The sequence below is a fragment of the Furipterus horrens genome, unplaced genomic scaffold, assembly GCF_987537825.1.
Source record: "Furipterus horrens unplaced genomic scaffold, mFurHor1.1.pri manual_scaffold_5, whole genome shotgun sequence".
Taxonomy (NCBI): domain Eukaryota; kingdom Metazoa; phylum Chordata; class Mammalia; order Chiroptera; family Furipteridae; genus Furipterus; species Furipterus horrens.
The window spans coordinates 81050249-81069068 of NW_028327175.1; the positions used below are offsets into that span (position 1 = coordinate 81050249).

General features: G+C 39.6%; 1 protein-coding gene across 3 annotated transcripts in view; it reads right to left on the bottom strand.

Moving 5' to 3' along the window:
* SEMA6A (semaphorin 6A) overlaps nucleotides 1-18820 on the bottom strand; it is a 123618-nt gene that overhangs the window by 52036 nt on the left and 52762 nt on the right. For 2 of the 3 annotated variants that reach the window (XM_090276610.1, XM_090276608.1), the window contains exons 2-3: nucleotides 5758-5895; nucleotides 3477-3594 (exon numbers count right to left, since the gene is read on the bottom strand). In XM_090276610.1, coding sequence (XP_090132736.1) covers nucleotides 3477-3594; nucleotides 5758-5857 — 218 coding nt within the window. In that variant the 5' untranslated portion in view covers nucleotides 5858-5895. Of the gene's footprint in view, nucleotides 1-3476; nucleotides 3595-5757; nucleotides 5896-16525; nucleotides 16765-18820 lie in introns of those variants that run through there. The other variant, XM_090276609.1, reaches the window with a different exon arrangement.

Consider the following 18820-nt stretch of genomic DNA (forward strand, 5'->3'; position numbering starts at 1 on the left):
CGAAGGGGAGAAACAGAATCGGCAGCTCAGGTGTGGGGCTATATTTAAACACCCCCTTCTGTTTGAGCTGAGTACAAGGGCGTTTTTGTCTGGAATTCAGAAGAAAGAAAAGAAAAGAACTACACTTAACTGGGGAGATGGGGGGCTAGAGATGGAAAGCAAAACAGCTCATTTTCCTTTGAAATAACATTGACTTTTTCTAAAATGCAGGAAGTCCTGGGGCTGGAAAATTATCCACAGCTTTAAACCAAGACCTCAAGGCTCCCATGCAGACTTTCAGGCCCCTCATTATTTAAAAGAAAGGGGGGAGGGGAGAAAAGAAAGGAAAAGGGAAAGGAATTATGTCAGGATTTACTTCAATTTTTCCCAATTTCTTTTTTAAAATCTGTTTGCTACCATTTTTAGGGGAGGTACAATAGATAAAAATGAAAATAAAAACAGGCTCTTTCATGTGAAAATAAAAGGAGAGGGCAAGGCAGTTGGCTAAGAAAACTTCCTTTCTTGCTATGGAAAGGGGGGCGGGATATGAGAGAATGAATAAGTAAGGGTGGTGAGGGGGAGAATGGGCAGACTGTTTTGTAAATTGCTGAATTGGGAAGTTCTTCAAACTTTAGCAGGGTGCCAGAATTGCCCTGCCTTTTAATTTCAAGGCAGTTTCATTGCATTCCTTTATTACTTGTTTGATTTTATTGGAGGTGCTGTGGGTCAGGCTCATTATTGGAATGGAATTGCCTATTCCTTTGGTATCAGGTTTGAGGTACTCCAGGTTTTCCTTGCCCTGCATCCCCTCAAAACTTTTAAGTAGGAACTGTATATTATAAATTGTAAATTAACAGCTGATTAATATGCATTGGCAATTCCTCAGAAAGCTCTTGGATTGCCCTTTTCTGGCAAGGCCTGTTTATGTTAATTAGCAATTTAGAGATTAAAGGGGAAAAAAGAATTTACAAAATGGATAATAATAAAGCCAAAATGAAAGGGGTTCTTGCCATCAAGCCTCACTCAATCGTAGGGTTGTGGATGGGGCTTCCAATTGCTGACACCAACTGCCTAAGAAGAGCTGGGAAGCCTTTTAAAAATACAATCTGTGAATGAAATCCCCTTTTGCACAATGGCAATCTTTTTCAATATCTAAGAGATCACATTGCCTAATAAGCAGAAACAGACCAGGGTCAGGAGTTATTCCCACACTGGTGAGTGCATCCTAGGATTCATACAGTTCTCTTACTGAATTAAGTTATTTGAACACAAACTGACTTAATCCTAGGACTTCCTCTTCCCCTCCAGTAAGCACCACTGAGTTGTGTTGCAATGGCTTAAGCCTGGGGGAAGGATTTAACTTTAAATCGTTTTACTTGCTGCCTAGGAACCTGTATCTCTCAGAACTATGATGGGAAACGGGAAATTAAAGTGAGATGCGAGACCCTAAATATGGCAGCCACAGAACTCCTTCAGGAAGTGTATTGAAGGGAGGTGGCTAAGTATAGAGCGAAAAGCAGCTTGTCGATTTTAGGATATTACAGATTTTACCGATAACAAAAGGCGAGGCTGTTTTATAGTTTTAAAGAATTGAATATGTGTCTTTTTTTCCTTTCTTCTTTATCCTTTTCTTGGGGTCAGGGGTTAGGATAAAACTTGGCTTTAACAAGCTGGAATAATAGTCATTATTGAGTTTGTATAGCACCTTGCTCCTAACTCAGGTACCACCCTGGACCTGCTGTCCACAGCAGTCTGTATACCAATTCCCCCTGCTAGAGACTCCATTACAAAGTGATCAATTCATGGAAGATTCTTGAGTCAACCTATTTCTCACAGGTCCAATGTTTTAATCATTTGTTTTGACCAGCCTTTAGACAATTGGGTACAAATTTAGTCTTCCAGCCTTGCTACATTTGTGAAACAAAAAATGGTAATTAAGAAGGAGCTATAATATTCATGATGGTGGGAGTGGAGGGCAGGGCATGGGAGAGCAATGGGGAAAAATTGGGACAACTGTAATTGAATAACAATAAAATAAAATAAAATGGGGGGGGGAGCTAATATTCTGCCACAGAGGTGGCTACTGGAGACCTCACTGAAATGCTTTCTAATGAATACAATCAATGACTAATAGCTGTTCTTGGGCAACAGCTATTAGATAGTTATTTCCAGGAGAGACATTACCACCTCAGTTGCTCAGTAGGCTGCATAGCACAGGGAGTAGTGACCCAGACTCTAAAAGCAAGACCATTCTGGTCCAAATCTTGCTCTGTCATTTTGACTCAGTCATTTTGCCTCTTTGTACTTTGGTTTCCTCCCATAAGACAGGGGGGTAATAATATCTCCTTCTCCTAGAGTTTTTTTCCAGGATCGAATGACTTAACATTTGTAAAAAACTTCTCAATTTATATGGCACATACAGCTGGTTTGTACTATATAAATTTTTGTGAACTAACGTTTTAAAAATCGGTTTAGCATTGCTCCCTGTGACCAAATGTGGGGTACTTACAGGATATTTTAATCTCACCAATAGTTGTTTTTTTTTTACTTTATGTTGCACAGCTTGTAATTTCAGAAAATCTATGTGCTTTAAAAGAATGAACCACTGTTGCTATTTACCTGTTCTTTACCTGTGCTCGCAGCCAGCCAAGTACCACAAACACAATCTCTATTTCTTTTTCCCAGTGTGAAATGATTAATCAGCCTAGAGTCAGCAAGACCACAGTGGAATCCCACAGATGGTGCTCTTTGTTGCTGTTCATTTAGAATTATTTTGAATGAGCTACACACCCACAAAATGGGGGAATCATATATTGTTAGAATCCCAGGAGACTTCATTAAGATAATCTGTTGCAAACGTCTCATTTGACAGAGGAATCTACTGCCAGAGAAGTTGTTCCAGATAAATTAAGAATAGAATTAAAATAAAAGCCTAAATTCATGGAGTGCCTGTTTTGGTGGTATTCTAACCATGTCACTTAGCCTTAAGACATGGTTGTGTTTAAATGACATTTCCCAAGTGGATGAATATTCTTACTGGATCCAAATCAAAGACTCTTTGGGTGTTAACTGCCATTCTGTAAAAGTAATGATATATACTATATGTTCACTGCAAAAACACAAACAGGCTTAATATATACACACCTACACACACTATATAATAATGTTTACACATTTAATTTCATTTAACAAACAAGTATCAAGGAGAAAGTCACTTTACCGGGTGCTTGAGTAAATATTTTCATATACATTCAAGAAAAACAGTGGATTTATTACTTTAGTCTAAACTCCAAAATAGGCAATTATTTCTATCTAAATCCACATAAAGTTAAAAACAAAATCTTGAAAGAATAATAATTGCTTGACAAACTAAAGTAGCCTTTAAATAATGCTTTGTTTGGGGGTATCATGCTCTTTAAAATGATGCACAGTGGGTACATTTCTATCTTAGGACCTTCAGGTGCCTGGAAGGCAGAGTTGAGGACAAGGTCACTCACCTAGCAGCAATGTAGAGGGTTCTATTCATGATCATAATCATCTGGATGTCCAGTCTGTGCCTCTGTGTGGTGTTCCGTCCTGGCTTGTGGCCCACAAACACCGGATACTGTTTTGTATCTGTGAAAAGAGGAGATGGGGCAAGAAAGGGAAAAGGAAATCAAGCCAAGATTTGACAGGGCAGGGAGAGAAGGGGGCGGGGGAGGGGGGGCCTGTCCACAAAACAAAACCATATTTAAGTCAGATCAAGACACCATTTTCCACCTTCAATGAGTCTGTTATTTTAGGAAAAATTGAGGCAGAAGGGTGCTCTTTATGGGTGATCAAGTTACAGCTTCATTTCCAGAAATGTAAGCCTGGACTTACATTTCTAAGTGTCACAATTTCTGACTTGTCCCTTTTCCTGAGGCTTAAACTTGCAAGTGAACCCTTTACATGAAGGTGCTCTTTTTTCCCAGTTTTCTTTTCATCTTCTTTAGAGTGCTAAGCCTGAGAGGCAGTCTGCCAAAGATCTTGTCTCGGGACAAAACTATTTCAAAGCAGCCTTCCCATCAATCACTACAGCAGCAATGTGGTCTGGAGGCGAGAGCCCTCGACCAGGAGCCAGAAGAAAAATACAGTCTCCACAGGCGTCCCGTTGGAATAATCTACCATTGAAGGCAGCCCTGCTAGGTTGGTTGGCATTCTAGGAACTGTGGGAAGTTCACTCTTGAGTTAAGCAATTGGCTAATCTCACAGAAATGGGAGCTTTGACAGGACAGGGTCAAACTGAGTGTAGCCAGTCCGGTGATCTGGAAATTCCCTGACTTGGAGAGTCTCATGAGCACATTTCCCCTTTCTTACAGTTCTCTTTGGTCGAGAGTGGGCAATTTGTAATAATATCTGACCTTTAGTAATATCTACTTCTCAAAAATCTCTCTGCCTTAAACCTACAAATTCTGGAACAGGGGCACCCCTTTAAAGAAACTAAGGAGGAAAGAAAGATGAGTCACATAGAAAAGGTACTTGTTTTTCTGGGAGTGGGGGAGGGGCATATAATGACTAAAAACCATTCAGATTTATGCTCAGACCCCTCACTTGAAACTCTTGTAGTATCTTACCATGACTCACAGTGGGTATCTTATTCAAGAGCCGCAGTATATTTTACTCACAATTAAACTTAGTAGAGATTATCTCATGCTTTTCCCTCCACTACTCTGAAATTTCATGTACCCATTCATCAAGGAATTGCTAGAAAATATCATGTCTCTTCACTATCAGGGATTGACTGCACACTGAAGTATGTTTTTCAGCAGCACATTTGGGCTGGGTTCTCTTCTGTATAACTGTCTCAAATGGAGATAAATAAATTTGTACCTTGAATTATGTGGACTCTACCACTTTAAGAATGATTATCTTGAACTACATAATTTGGCCTTAATCATGCTCTGACTTCTGTCCTCTAATTGTTTTATGTATCAGTCTTGGCACCTCACCTTCATGTAAAATTATCTTTTTCAACCCAGACCATTCATCCGAAAGCTGGGCATTAATGGATCTTGTTACTATTCCATACTAATGTTACACACCTTTTTTATGTTTCATTCATGCTTGTTTTGGGATAATTACTGGGAAAATAAATATTTGGGAAAATGTTCTTTTTCATCTTTACTGTGATAAAATATTTTGTCTTTTGGAGGGAAGTAAAGAAAGTAGTAAATAGACTGTTTCAGCCAACACATAGTTAAAACTTTCTTCATTTGAGGAGTCAACTGAATTCTTAATCATGTTGCTTTCTCCCTTTGACAATGAAGTAGACCAAAGGAAAGTTCTATAAATAGTTAAAATAGGCTCTCTGAATTAAAATTCACTCTACCTAAATTTAGCAGATATAACTTCTAAGTCTAAAAAAGGTTAACTTTTGTCTCTAAAGTACTCCAAAGCAGTCTTACTGTTTTCTGTTCTTATAACAATATTCACATATTAATTACATATGAAAATGTGCAACACTGCTAATACCCACCAAGTGAGAGCGATATTCTCCCACAGGTAGTTTCTCACATGATCACGGCCTCTGTGTAGTAACTGAGACTTCATCGAAGGTATTAAGGAATGTTTCAAATGCTCACACATATTTGTCTCACAACAATATTTAATGGACTTACAGAACAGGCATCTCACCTATTTGCCTAGACTTGAATTAACTAATAAGCCTTCTATTTGTTAAACTTTTAATTTTTATGTCTTCCTGGTTGATGCAGGCTAGTGTCCCCAAAGAGAGAGAGTGGGATTGTGGGTACTTACAGTTGCCATGCGAAATACTGATTGGCTCAGAATCTTCTGGGAAACCAGCCCCAGCAAAGTGTAGCAGTGTGAAATATAGCAGCAAGGCTTCTGACCTCATAGTAGTTCAGCGGGGAGACTTTATTTCTCTACTTCACCCTGCCAAAGAGCCAAGAAGGAATTTTTTTCTTTGCAAGTCAGCTTCATTCAACTCATAAAACGAAATGGTCTTGAAGATAAATTTAAAAGAGGTCTCTGCTTCACGTCGTGTCCAATGTGAATTCACTGATTATTGTGTTTTACATAAGGGATCTACACCCCTCCATTACCCACTGCACCCTTCTTCGCCAGGCATCTGAGTTCCTTTGCAAAGTTTCTCCCAAACATATGACATAGAACCTTAGTTCCTTTGTCCTAAGCCTGTAATAAATAGGCCCTTATAGGTGGCTATTTCACAGTTATGAAACTGCATTCCCCAAAATGTGGACAACTGAGGAAATATTCGTTAAGGTAAATACTTCCTTCTCAGCAGGTTTACAACAACATGCCATCCCTCAGACATGTTGTGTTTGACCAGCTTAGGATCTTACAAAAATTTGTAGTTGCCAATATTGAAAAATCAGGAGATTTCTAACTTTCTTATATAAAAATCAGAATATCTTTCTTATTGACCTAAGTGACACTTCCTCTCAGGCACTGCACCCCTGTCCCCAACACACACAGACACCCCCCTATAACTGGTCCCATTCACTTATTTCATTACCTTTTTGACCCCCTTAGTTGAGGTTTTCACCCCTAGGTTATGTAATTCTACAGTAATTCTATATTGACCTTAGACATATATACGACTATATAATCTATGATTAAAAAAAAGTAAATGGCTCTTTCAGATTCTGAAGAATACTGTACGGAGAATCTGAAGCAACATCCTGAAATGGCATTGTTGATTTTAAAAAAGCATATCTCTGTGTATTTTAGTCTTATATACTACCTTGCAATGAAATAGTAGTGAATAAAAATGCCAGATATACTGTTCTACCCATCTGTATTTTCCTAAAGAAGCTCTTTATGTGTAGAAAAATTCTCCTAAATCTTAAAAGTAAAAGCTATTCCATCTAGAGCAGCTGGATACAGTGGAAAAGACTATTAAAACAGTAAATACCGCATAAATCTGAGGCATATTTCAAATAAGTGTTGATCTACTGGGGAAATTAATGTAAAATGAAGATATCTTTTCATCTCTCCAGAGTAGTAAAGCCATAGAAGTAGCCTGCCAGAGAGGATCTTTTTTGAACAAAGCTGTTTTACATTAGTCCATGAATCATTTAAGATTTGTGTGTAGGAAAGTCAGACTTAGTAACAAACTGCTAATTTACACTTTTTAGAATACCACTTAATATAAGATACCTGTGTCTCTTTTTCATGCCAAAAAAAAAAAAAAAATTAATAAGTCCAGAGTGTTGCATTGCAACTTATAATTTTACAGACACAGCTGGGTCTTAATCATTTTTTCAGTTGAAAAGTGCAGCACATTAATTAATTTGCTTTATCTTGGAAATCAAGAGGGAGAGAGGCTGAAAGAATAGCCTAAGCAATTTCGTATCTTAAGCTCTGATGTGTAGATTAAAATTAAACTTTAAATGATTACTTGTTCAAAATGGTGACCCATAACTAAGAGACATAAACATGCATTTACAGACAGGTAAAAAGCAACAGTTTGTTCCTTTTTTCATTGATTCATTGATTGATTCATTCATTTTTCAGTTCTTCCTATTCTGGAGAATCTGATCCTAAAGTGAAGAAGCTCTGAGGTGCCCTTATTTGCTTCTCATGGTTTCTATTCAGTATACCATTAAAGAGGTGAAATCAATAATAAGAGTTAAGTAAAACATAAAGCAGACACCAGTCAGCTGTTACATTCTGGATGAGAAAGTATATGGAGAATAGGAAGTGGCAACATTTACCAAGGACTCAAGAGCAGAATTATAGTTTTACACAGAAGCATATTACCTCAGAGAGTTTGCCGCACATAGTGAAAGAATAATGGAGACTCAAAAGGCTGACTCTCATTTCTTTAGAAATCTTTGGAAATATATGTATACTTTTAAAGATTAAATTTTCTTGACATGTCAAATGAATCCCTATCCTTCCACAATTGCATTCATTTTTGAGCAAATGTCCTACAAGCTAATAAGACAGAGTCCTGCTATTTTGTTATATCTCCCAATTTTATCTTTTTTCATCTTAAGATTGCATGGGTTAGATGCAACATTCTGAACCCCAGAGGCTGGCAGGAAGAGCACTGCATGCAGAAGAAATCTATTATACAATTCAGTGTCTTCTCTTAATCCTTACACATAGCCAGGATCATGGCTGAGATGGGTTAATTAAATATCTCCAGGTTTACAGTAGGGTTCTATGCCAGGAAAAATAGCTGTTTTATGTGTCTTTCTATCATCATACCTTCAGGTTCTTAACATGTACATTGTATGGGTGAGTGTTCTGGCAGTACTGGTTAACCTTGGCCAGTCCACATGAACACATGACAGTTTTCTTCAGCTGAGGTTTTGATATATTATTCCCTTCCTACACAATTTTGGGCTCTAACCCTCATAAATATATAGAAAACATATTTTCTTGTGGAAGTAATTACTTTGTGGAGAGATTCCAGTTCAGTCACTGTCATTTCCCATCCTGCAGAACATAGGTTGGGTCTCCCCACTAAGACCATAGCAGTACAGACTTACAGTGGCCAGAAGGACAAAAACAAACAAGAACTTTCCACTAAGTTTCAAAACCTTGAACTAGCTGGGCTCCTGCAATTAATGACGTTGTTTACCTAATCTTTGAAACTTTAAAAGTGCTACCTAAAGATACTTTTAGGCATTTGCACACATTTGTTGGTTTCCCTCTCTGTGACCGTTCTTATCCAGGCTAAATATGACTTAGACTAAAGCAGCAATCCAGAAAATTAGATAATGGGGAGACTGTTAATGTGAGGATTCTAAGCAAGAGTTAAGTAATTTACTTCTTAAGTAAGCTTATTATGCCTGAATTTTCCATCTAATTTATCAACCTTTCCCTAGTCTTAGCCTGAAGAGAAATGCCCTTCGTAAAATGCACCATTACTATAAAGTTATAATCCTACTCTTTCCCAACCCACAAAATTCGTGGAAAACCCTAAGAAAGTTCTTAATTTTAATAGGCATCTGTTGGTGAATTTAGTAGATCTATTTGGGTTCATCTAAAATTAATTACACAACTTTAGTCTGAGTTACATGGACAAGAATTGTGTTGACTTTCTACACACTCTTAGCCCAGATGAAAAATCCTTGTGCTGTAATTTCCAGGCCGAGTACCACTCACACTTACCCCAACACTACTTCAGTTCTCTGCCCAAGTCCTGCTTCAGAAAATGCTACCTGGACTCACGAAATTGGTAGGACTTGGCCAAAGCTGGCTCACAGAGGACAAAAGAACTATAAATAGTTGCTAACAAGGTTGGGGAGGGTTAACATACAACTCCAGATTTCTGGCATCTTAACAAAAAAAAAAAAAACCACCCAGCCCTGGCTGGTGTGGCTCAGTGGATTGAGTGCTGGCCTGTGAACCAAAGTGTCGCTGGTTCGATTCCCAGTCAGGGCACATGCGTGCGTTGTGGGCCGGGTCCCTGGTCGGGGGTGTGTGAGAGGCAACCACGCATTGATGTTTCTCTCCCTTTCTTTCTCCCTCCCTCCCCACCTCTAAAAATAAATGGATAAAATCTTTAAAAAAACAAAAAAATCAGAGACCTGTCTTTGCTAGCCAACATTACACACGGCCAACACCCTGGAGCTGAGCAGTGGCTGCCCAAAGTAGAGGGGCTGGCCTTCTCCAGCTGGAAACATTCCCACAGTTTTCCATGGTCTTAGGAAGCCTTTCTCACCCCAACTTTACTGCCTGGCCGCTGAAAGCTCTGAGGGCAACCTTCATGCCACTCAGGAAAAGCACATCACCACTGCTGCCTGCAGTACTCTGCTCATCTTTACTGTCATGTGTAGGTTGCTGTGTGTCAATCTTAGCAAGTGAACCTGGCAGGACCCAGTGTCTATACACACAGATGAACGGACGTTGCTTGTTTTAAAGACTCGGTTGGGCTGCTCCCCATCTGTCTACATGCGCAGCTGCAGCAAATAGTTCACCAGCGCACTTGGCCTTGGCTCTATCAGTATAATTTGTGTCTGATTTGGTACAACAGCATCATCTTCCAGAATATGGGCATCCAATGAACATTTTAATAATAAGTGGTAAAATTATGACAAAAATTACTTATCTGTAAACTAGCAAATATAAAATGTGGTGTAGAAATAAAAAAGAAATGATAGTAGTGGCACTTTTTCTATGAGGAAAATCAATACCATGTTTCAGTAACTCTCTTAAAAAGCACATTCCTATTGCCATCATGGGATGTCTTAAAGGTAATCAGTAATTTACACTGCCCTTAACAGGAAGAAGAGGACTCTACTAGTGTGACCCCGAGCAAGACATGTAGCCTCACTGGGCTCCTACTTTCTTCACCTGTACATTGAAAATACATAAAATGTAAAAGCCTGTGAACCTCCTCCAGTCTCTGAGATTGTACAATTCTAGGCAATTGTGCCCCCAATGAAGAAGGGAGTGGTTGTGTGACTGTGATTAGGGAGGGCAGTACATGGAGTGACCCTGAGCCAGGACATGACTTTGTAACTCATTTCCAAGGCCAAGGACACACCTGGAGGTGTGGTGCTGGGCAAGAGGATTAGGAGTTGAGGCAAAGTGGCCACTGGAGCTGCACACGGTAGGAAATGTAGTTGGGAACTAGTGGTGGTTGTCTCAGGCTCTGTCTTAGGATTATGGTAGAGGTTGGTCTATAAAAGTTCTATGCACCTGGGTGAGTGCTCTTTCCGAAGAGAACAGGGCTGATTTTTTTTTCTGCACTCTTTCCTGGTAGCCCCCTGAATTGCATCTGGTTTGGAAACTCTAGGGGTAATCACTGTGTCAGTGAGTGGTACTGCATGTGGCAAACAGGAGGGATGGCACAGGCCCGGTTCAAAGTCACTGTCAGCAGGCTGCTGTAGGCACAGCAGGGAAGCTGGGAAAAGTTCCTCAAGCTAGAGCGGAGAAATTCCAGCATGGGACACTGCCATTGTTTCAACATCAGCACCAAGTTCAAGTCCCATAGTAGTCCTAACTTGTTACCATTTAATCATATTCGGAGTTTAGTGGGGTTTTACACTAAAGGTAACATTTTCATTTTTATTGCTTCCAACTTCCTGACCTCTTCATCTTTGCCTTTACAGTGTGATTGTCTTTAAAAATCTGAATCAAAGTTGGTTTAAAAGCTCATACATGAAATCAAACTATTGCTAATAAATACAGGGGAGCAGAGGGTAAAAACATGGGGTTTGAATTCCTTGGTTCTACTGACTAACTGGGACTATTGGAAATTGCCGACATTTCCTGAGCCTCAGTTTCCACTTTTGGAGTGGGTAAAATTATCTCAAGATTGTTAGTGAGATAACAGAGGGGAACAGTTCTTAACATAATTCCTGTTGAGTTCGATTTTCCAGATGTTTTAGACTTAAATAGGCATGCTGATTTCAAGACTGCAGTTAGTTTTCTTCTATCACGTCAAGTTTTTTTCTGTACAGCTTATCTTAATGCGACCACTCTAGGCTGGATTGAGCCTGGATAGAGGGAAGCACTAGTGCTCTCCTATTGCTTGAGAGCAAACATCCCTCAAGTGGGGAGGGGTGGGGGATGACCTTGGAGACCAGCGACAGGTTCATACTTGTCTAGGCTATTCAGTTACACATGAGACAGTGTGGTAAGAGATTGTGTGCTGCTCTATATAGTGAATCGTATTCTGAAGTGTAGTCCGACTTCTAGTCTGTAAACAAGGAATTAGCAGTATTGTTTTATTTACATACGTACTTATTTCCTTTCCTTCATACCATGTCTGCCTCTGCTGTTTCTCATTGTAAGTGCCTAAACAACCCTGATTCATTTTGTTATATCTGTGGCAGTATCACCATTCCCAGTCAAAGGACAAACATCAGTGCATTTGTCAGGCAAGGCTTTTTTCCATATTTTAAAGTAAAACTTGGTGATCAAGGTAAATCTTGGGCCCCTCACAAGGTGTGCAAAGCAGTGTGTCGAGAGTTTACGGATGTGGACGAAGGGAGCATGTGATAAATTGCCATTTGGTATACCTACGGTTTGGCAAGAGCCCAGAGATCATTCAAGTGACTATTACTTTAGTGAAAATGTCAGGATATAACAAGAAAAATAAATGTAAAATAGAGTATCCTAGTCTACCATCAGCTATATGCCCAGTGCCTCATTCAGCTGAAATCCCAGTGCCAGTTTTCATTGAACCACCCTCTTTCAAAAAACAGGAGTATGGTGAAGAACTAAGTGATAGCAACGATGAAGATTTTGAAATTGAAGATTACTGAGTTCATCAGGGATTTGATCAGCATGAGTTGAATGATTTGGCATGAGATTTGGGACTATCCAAAAAGGCTTCAGAACTCCTAGCATCAAGACTGCATGAGAAAAACTTGCTTGAAAAGGTATCCTACTTTCGATCAAGAGAAAGTGCATTTCTGCAGTACTTTCGAAGTGATGGTGGCTTTGTGTATTGCCATAATATACATGGTTTAATGGGGAATTAGGAATTCCAATCTATAACACAACTGAATGGCAACAGTTCATCAGTAGCTCAAAGCAGAGCTTGAAGTGTGTCCTCCTCCACAATGGCAATTTATTTGGTACAGTCTCAATTGGCCATTCAGTTGTTTTCGTGAAGAATATGAAGACATAAAGAGAGTCATTGATCTGTTGCAATATCACAAGCACAACTGGATCATCTGTGTTGACCTTCAATTGGTCTGCTTCCTGCTTGGTCAGCAACGCGGATACACCAAGTATCCCTGTTTTCTGTGTATGTGGGACAGCACAGCTTGTGAGAAGCATTGAGTGGAGTCAGATTGGCCTGCAAGATCTGACCTCAAACCTGGTGATCCAGACATTCTACATGAGCCACTTGTTGAAAGAAATAACATTCTATTCCCATCTCTGCACATAAAACTGGGTCTCATGAAGCAATTTGTGAAAGCTTTGCCAGCTGGAGGAGACTGTTTCAAGTATCTCATTTTGGCATTTCCTAGCCTGTTATTTGAAAAGATAAAATACCTTAATATGTATGTTTGGTAGCAGAACTTTACTACTTGCACACAATCTGACTTACAGCAACAATATATAGCCTTTCTATGAATAAAATAACTCTAAATCAACAGTATATTCAGGTAATTGTTTTTCTTCATTTTCCTTTGTATGTACATTTTATGATTTTTGGGACAATGGGAGGGTAACCTGTACCTTAAAAAGTTAATGTGATAGAGAAAAACTGGGGTCATTTTTGGATTCAGATGCCAAAAGTTAGTCAAAAACAAGTGTCAGATATAACTCAATGAAAATTATGTTTCTCAGTATAATGTATATAAAAATTGTAGTCCTCAAAAAATGTTTGTCAGTTGGGATATTAAAAATTGCCTTTCAGTAGCTTTTCTTGGAATGCCTTAAATTTTCAAGTAGCCCCAGTAACTGGTATTTTGCTTCTTCAGTAGAGAAGAAGCCCTCTCTGCTTCTCCTTCCCTCCTTCTTCCTTGAGGTCACCAAGCTTCCTATCTCCGGAGGTGGACAGCTGGAGAGGAACAAGAGTCTGTCTCAGCATGGCGTGATTCATATTGTGTGATTTTAAAAATGTGGATCACAGTACTCACACGAATGCAAAGGAAAACTGTGATTTGGGAAATGCAGAATGGATAGGGTGGAAGTGGAAGTTTATTGAGCACCTTCTGTATACAAGGTGCATATGCATATTACTTTATTTAACATCACAGCAACCTAGGGAGACAGGCCTTAACATCTCCACTTGCACACAAGGAAACTGAGGCTCAGGGTGGTTAAACAACACGTCCGGAGAGTACACAGTCAATATCTGCAGCACATCCATTAAAAGGGAAAGCCAAGATGCAAACCCAGGTCTCTGTGACACCGAAGTTTACGTCCTATCCAGCACATCAAAGAACGGGGAACAGAAGGAAGGTGGGGAAGAGATGCAAGTACAAATGGAAACTGCACTTAAGATAATAGTTGAATACATGATGCATCTATGCTTATGTGGAGAGAGTGGCTGAACGTCCCTAATGGCTTCAGTAATAAAAATCTATGAAAGGAGTACACAGGGGTTGCAGACATGTAGGTATGCAAGGCTCATTCCACTTTATGGCCCTTGATTGCAGGCTTCAGGTGAGAGGAAAGATGCAAATGCTTCTCAACCACAGTTTTAGGAGGAATTGATTATCTCGTGACACCACTGTGTTAAGTAAAACCACTTGCCCACTTACAGCCTCCTTAATATTAATGTTTGAAAGTCAATACATCATAGAGGAAAGTGTCTGTTATGAAGGGTAAGAACAAGGCTGCCTGCTTCACTAGCCGATATGATAAACTGATTTGGACACTCCTCAAGTTACTGTAAGAAGCCTCTGCCCAGAGAAAGGAGGGAGAGCAGGTGTTTGTGCAAAAAATCCAGCTTGCTGAGTGCTGGAGACCTGTCTCACAGAGGTCTGAACTGCCGATTATTCTTGCAAAGGAACATTTCAAGAATCAAAGAGTGCTTAAACAGCTGGTGTCCTTCACTGACCTAGACAGCCTGGTTTCCAGGACTGTAGCATTAAGAGGATGCTGCTGTCTACAGGATGCATAGCGGGGCCACAGAATACTTCCCAAATGGAATTAGAAACAACTTGGATCCATTGATTTTGGTTGAAACCTTTATAGTATACCCAATCTTCAGGGACCACCCCGGGCCCCTTTTCGGTGATACTGCATTAAGATACAAGGTTTATGCAAATGAGAAAAATAGCTCTAGCCTCTTAATAAAGCATTTAGTCTTTCTCTCCTCCTCTTCTCAGCCATTAGCAGAGACATAAAAGGACCCACTTCGGAGGAAAGGGAAATGCCACAGACCTAACTTCAACGTGTTTTGGAGAATGATGATGGCATTCAATGGAGTATAATAATAAATATTGACTGTGTATAATTGATGCTCCATTTTAGATCTAAAACCACTATCACAAAGGAGAAGGAAAACAGCTGTGAATTTAGAAGTATATTTAGAAAAATTATTTTTGGAAAGATAAAGGTCAGTTGTAAACCTGTTAAGATTTGAGGGGAGAAGGCAAGTCTTGTGTTTCAGGTGATTCTTTGTTATGATAAGTTTTCTTTCTACCAACACCCTGCCCCCCATACACCACACCCACACACCCACATACTCTTGAGTCAGTGCATTTAATGCACGTTTCTTGAGTGTTTCAGATGCAATCTAATGACAGTTTGGGGTTCTGCAGTATAGTCATGATCTTAGCAGGCCTGAAAATACTGTGACAAAAACTATCTTGATCTTGAAAAGATGCAGTAATAACTACCATATTTACCGCTGTCACACCGCAGCTTTTTGTCACCTCCATCTTTTTCAACTTTTGTAATTTGCTGAACTCAAACATCTGCTCCAGAGGCAGTAACAAATACTCCCTTCATTTGACTGTTAAGGAAACTGAGGCCCTGCGAAGTCAGGTCACTTGTGAAATGTGGCACAGTTCAAAAGTGGCAAAGCTAAGCAGCAATTGAGAACGCCTGAATCCTCCACCGAGCTCTGTCCCTACATTATGCAGCTCTCAGAAAGGAAGCCAAGACTCATTCATTTCTCCTTGGCCTGCTGCCTGATGTTCATTACTTCCAATGCCTGATTTCCATCTTACTGATTCCCAGCTTTCTGCTGGGAGCCAGCTCTGTGCTAGATGCTGACACAGAGATGGGAATAAAAGGTCCCAGTGCCCCCCACTCCCACAGGACCTCACCCTTTAGTAGGTGGGCCTGACATGCTCATTGTCCCAAAAAAGAACATGAGTAGACAACAGTAACTTTTCAGAAAGAAATTAAAATTCTGTAGGGAAAGAATACTGCCTGGAGGGTGAGGGTGTTGCTGAGGTATGTTGTGGGCTGATCAGCAAAGGCCTCTGGTTGGAGAAAGCCTTGGCAGACTGCGTGATGGTTCCCTGTGGACTGTGGGGTTGGGGGGCTGGTAGGAGCAAGACATTTTGGGTAGAAGGACCAGCTCAAGAGGGCAGATTGTTAAAATGAACAACTCCATGCCAACTAGATTTTTGGAAAGTCAAATTGGACCATTTCACTCTTCGCTTCAGGAATTTCAAATTATTTGTCTAATGTAATGGATGGCTTTTACTTCACCTAAAGTTTGTTGTAATCATTATAACAATATAAAGATAGTATCTGATCACTTTTTCCTCCTGAGAATATGGCAGAAATGGGGATGGGGCAAAAGTGTGAAGTAAAATCTCAGAGTATTGATATTTATTCATCTGAGGTGCTATTTCAGTTACTGTCACATTCCTCTCTCTAGGTTTTGGTACATTTGTAATTTCATTAAAATGAAAGAGGGCAAAAATAACATGCCTAAATTGAGGGCAGTTTTCCTCAGCCCTTGGACATTTGTAGAGTGACTTTAACTGGAGATACTAGTGACTGGAGTTTTCCATGAACCTTTGTCAAAATCCTAAGTTGATTTTAACCACAAGAGAGCAATCGCTGGCCTTTGACAGGCTACCTCTCCCTGATCCTTTCTCCTCTGTTTGTTCAGTGTAGTTAATAGAAAACAGAAGCTCCCAGCCGTAACGCTCACCTTCCTGCTCCTCACTTGGCCTGGGATTGCTCAGGCTTAGATGGCTGCCGCAATGTGTTCCTTCCCTGTTTTGGAGTGGAGTCAACCTCAGACTTGGCTCAGAGAGAAATGAAAACAACCTGCAAGTCTCCTTCTTTGAGCTCTGAGTAACAGCCCAAAATAACAGTATCACCAATCACAAATGATTGGAACTTTGACTGAACCCTACAAACTCTTATTGCTTTTTTGGTAACAAGTCTCAAGATCAGGATGTGAAAAACATTTTCTTGAACTAATCTTTTAGTATCAGGTTCTCTCGTTGCTGCATGCCGTTTTTCATTGCATTTCTTGTCTCTTTCAATGAGCTCTGATGCTCTCCCAGTACCCTGAAAGCCAAAAATAGAGTTTAAATTTGACTACAAGCTTCTTTCTAATTGTGTATCGAGGGACATAATATCATTTTAGGAACTGTTCCATAGCAAAGCATGATAGTGCTGACTGGTGCTTATCATCAGTAAAATACTGATAAACTCAGTGAATTATCTGTATTTATATCTAGACACATCCTGAACAAAAATGAGATGGAAGCATTATCTCTTGAATTTACACAATTTTCTTATATTATTTAAGAAATGTGCTTTATGTCCTAATGAACCAGGTAAAAATTGCAAATCCATACATTTAAACCTACTTATATTTATTATTGAATTTGGTAGATATTGCTAAGCTTTTCTGAAATGAATGATTCCTTTATTGGCTCTGGCTTTGTGGTGTTTGCACATAAGCTTAGAGCAGCCATCAGTTTGAACGGGGGTGGGGTACGGGGGAGCCTTTTCCAATCAGTCAAATCTAGTGATAGCACTCCCTAAAATGCTCGTATGTTTTTAATGTGAAATCCTACCCTTGAAATTAATAACTATTTCCAAACATCCTGCAAATATGCTTCCTTAAGGCCAATAAGAGTAAGTTCCAGGAAATTATGGGTTTGTTTCAATATCTCTACCACTTAATGACTTGATTCCTTACATAGGTGACTCAAAGGTCACCGTACAGAAACAGACTTAAAGACCTACCCATAGAGATGAAGGTGGTCACCATCTGGATGAACTGTTAGTGGCAGCAGTTGTTTTTAATTAAATCGGCCTCACATCTCCTTAAGTTTAAAAGAAAAACAAGATTTGCCTTTCTCTGTTCCTTCTAAATGTGGATGAAGCAAATTGATTTTGGAAATACAGGTATACAGTTCCTCATTTGCAATCACAAAAGACAAAAACAAATCCAAAAACCTGAAAACCTACAAAAGTTTTTTCTATTCATTTTTGACAAAACTTGACATGAGACCATTTATAGTCTTTTTTTTTTAAATCTAACTCTTAGAATATTTATACACAACTCTTCAGATAGTTATACATATTTATACATTTCACTGCAAAAATATTAATGGGGCTGATTACTGGATGCTGCCACCACAGGGATATATATTCCATGTTACTCTTCTGAAATCTGAAAAATTTTAAACTCTGCAACATATCTATTCAAACAAGAGACCATGGAACTTTATTTCTTCATCCCTGAAGAGATTAAAAACAGAATTTAAAAAAAAAGAGGGAGAGAGCCTCTAGAGCAGAATTCCCAACACTGGTTTTCCTGAACTCAGGAGCTCTTCTGATTATCCCACAGTGTAGTGTGATATTCTCAAAGAATTTTAAAAATGCAATCTGATTTTATTTTATTTTTAATGTATATCATATTACACTTTACTTGCAAGAATAATTCAGAGATTAGGAATTGCTGACTGAGTCATCTAGTCTTAATTTCCCGTTTTGTGCTCATAATAACAGGGATCCAGACCCCTATCCATACCAGAGACTGACAAAGAACATGCTTCCAAGCACAGGTGATCTTGGTAGAGATGGTCTCTGGCCCCTTGTGGGTGAACAATGACATCCAACAACAGCACAGTGATTGTCTCACCTAGTGCAGCACCCCAGCCTGAATGCGTGTCATTCTTTCCTGTCTGACAGGCAACTACAGGTGGATCAGCCCCCCTTCTCCTCTCTGTGTTCAATGTGTTGATGCCACAGGCTTTCTGTGCAGTTGTTGTTGGTTTCTCCAAAGTTAAGTCCGTATTGTCTGCAGTCTATAATCTTTCTCTTCCCCCCCTCAAAAAGCCTGGGACTGTTTTTTTCTAGCTAGCCCTCATTCTCAGAGGAAATAGTCAGCTGGCAGTGCTTGCCCCCTGCTTTGTTATATGTACCTGCCTTTAATTTTCAAATACCTGCAACTTTCTTTCCATAGTTAACACCAGTAAGTTGA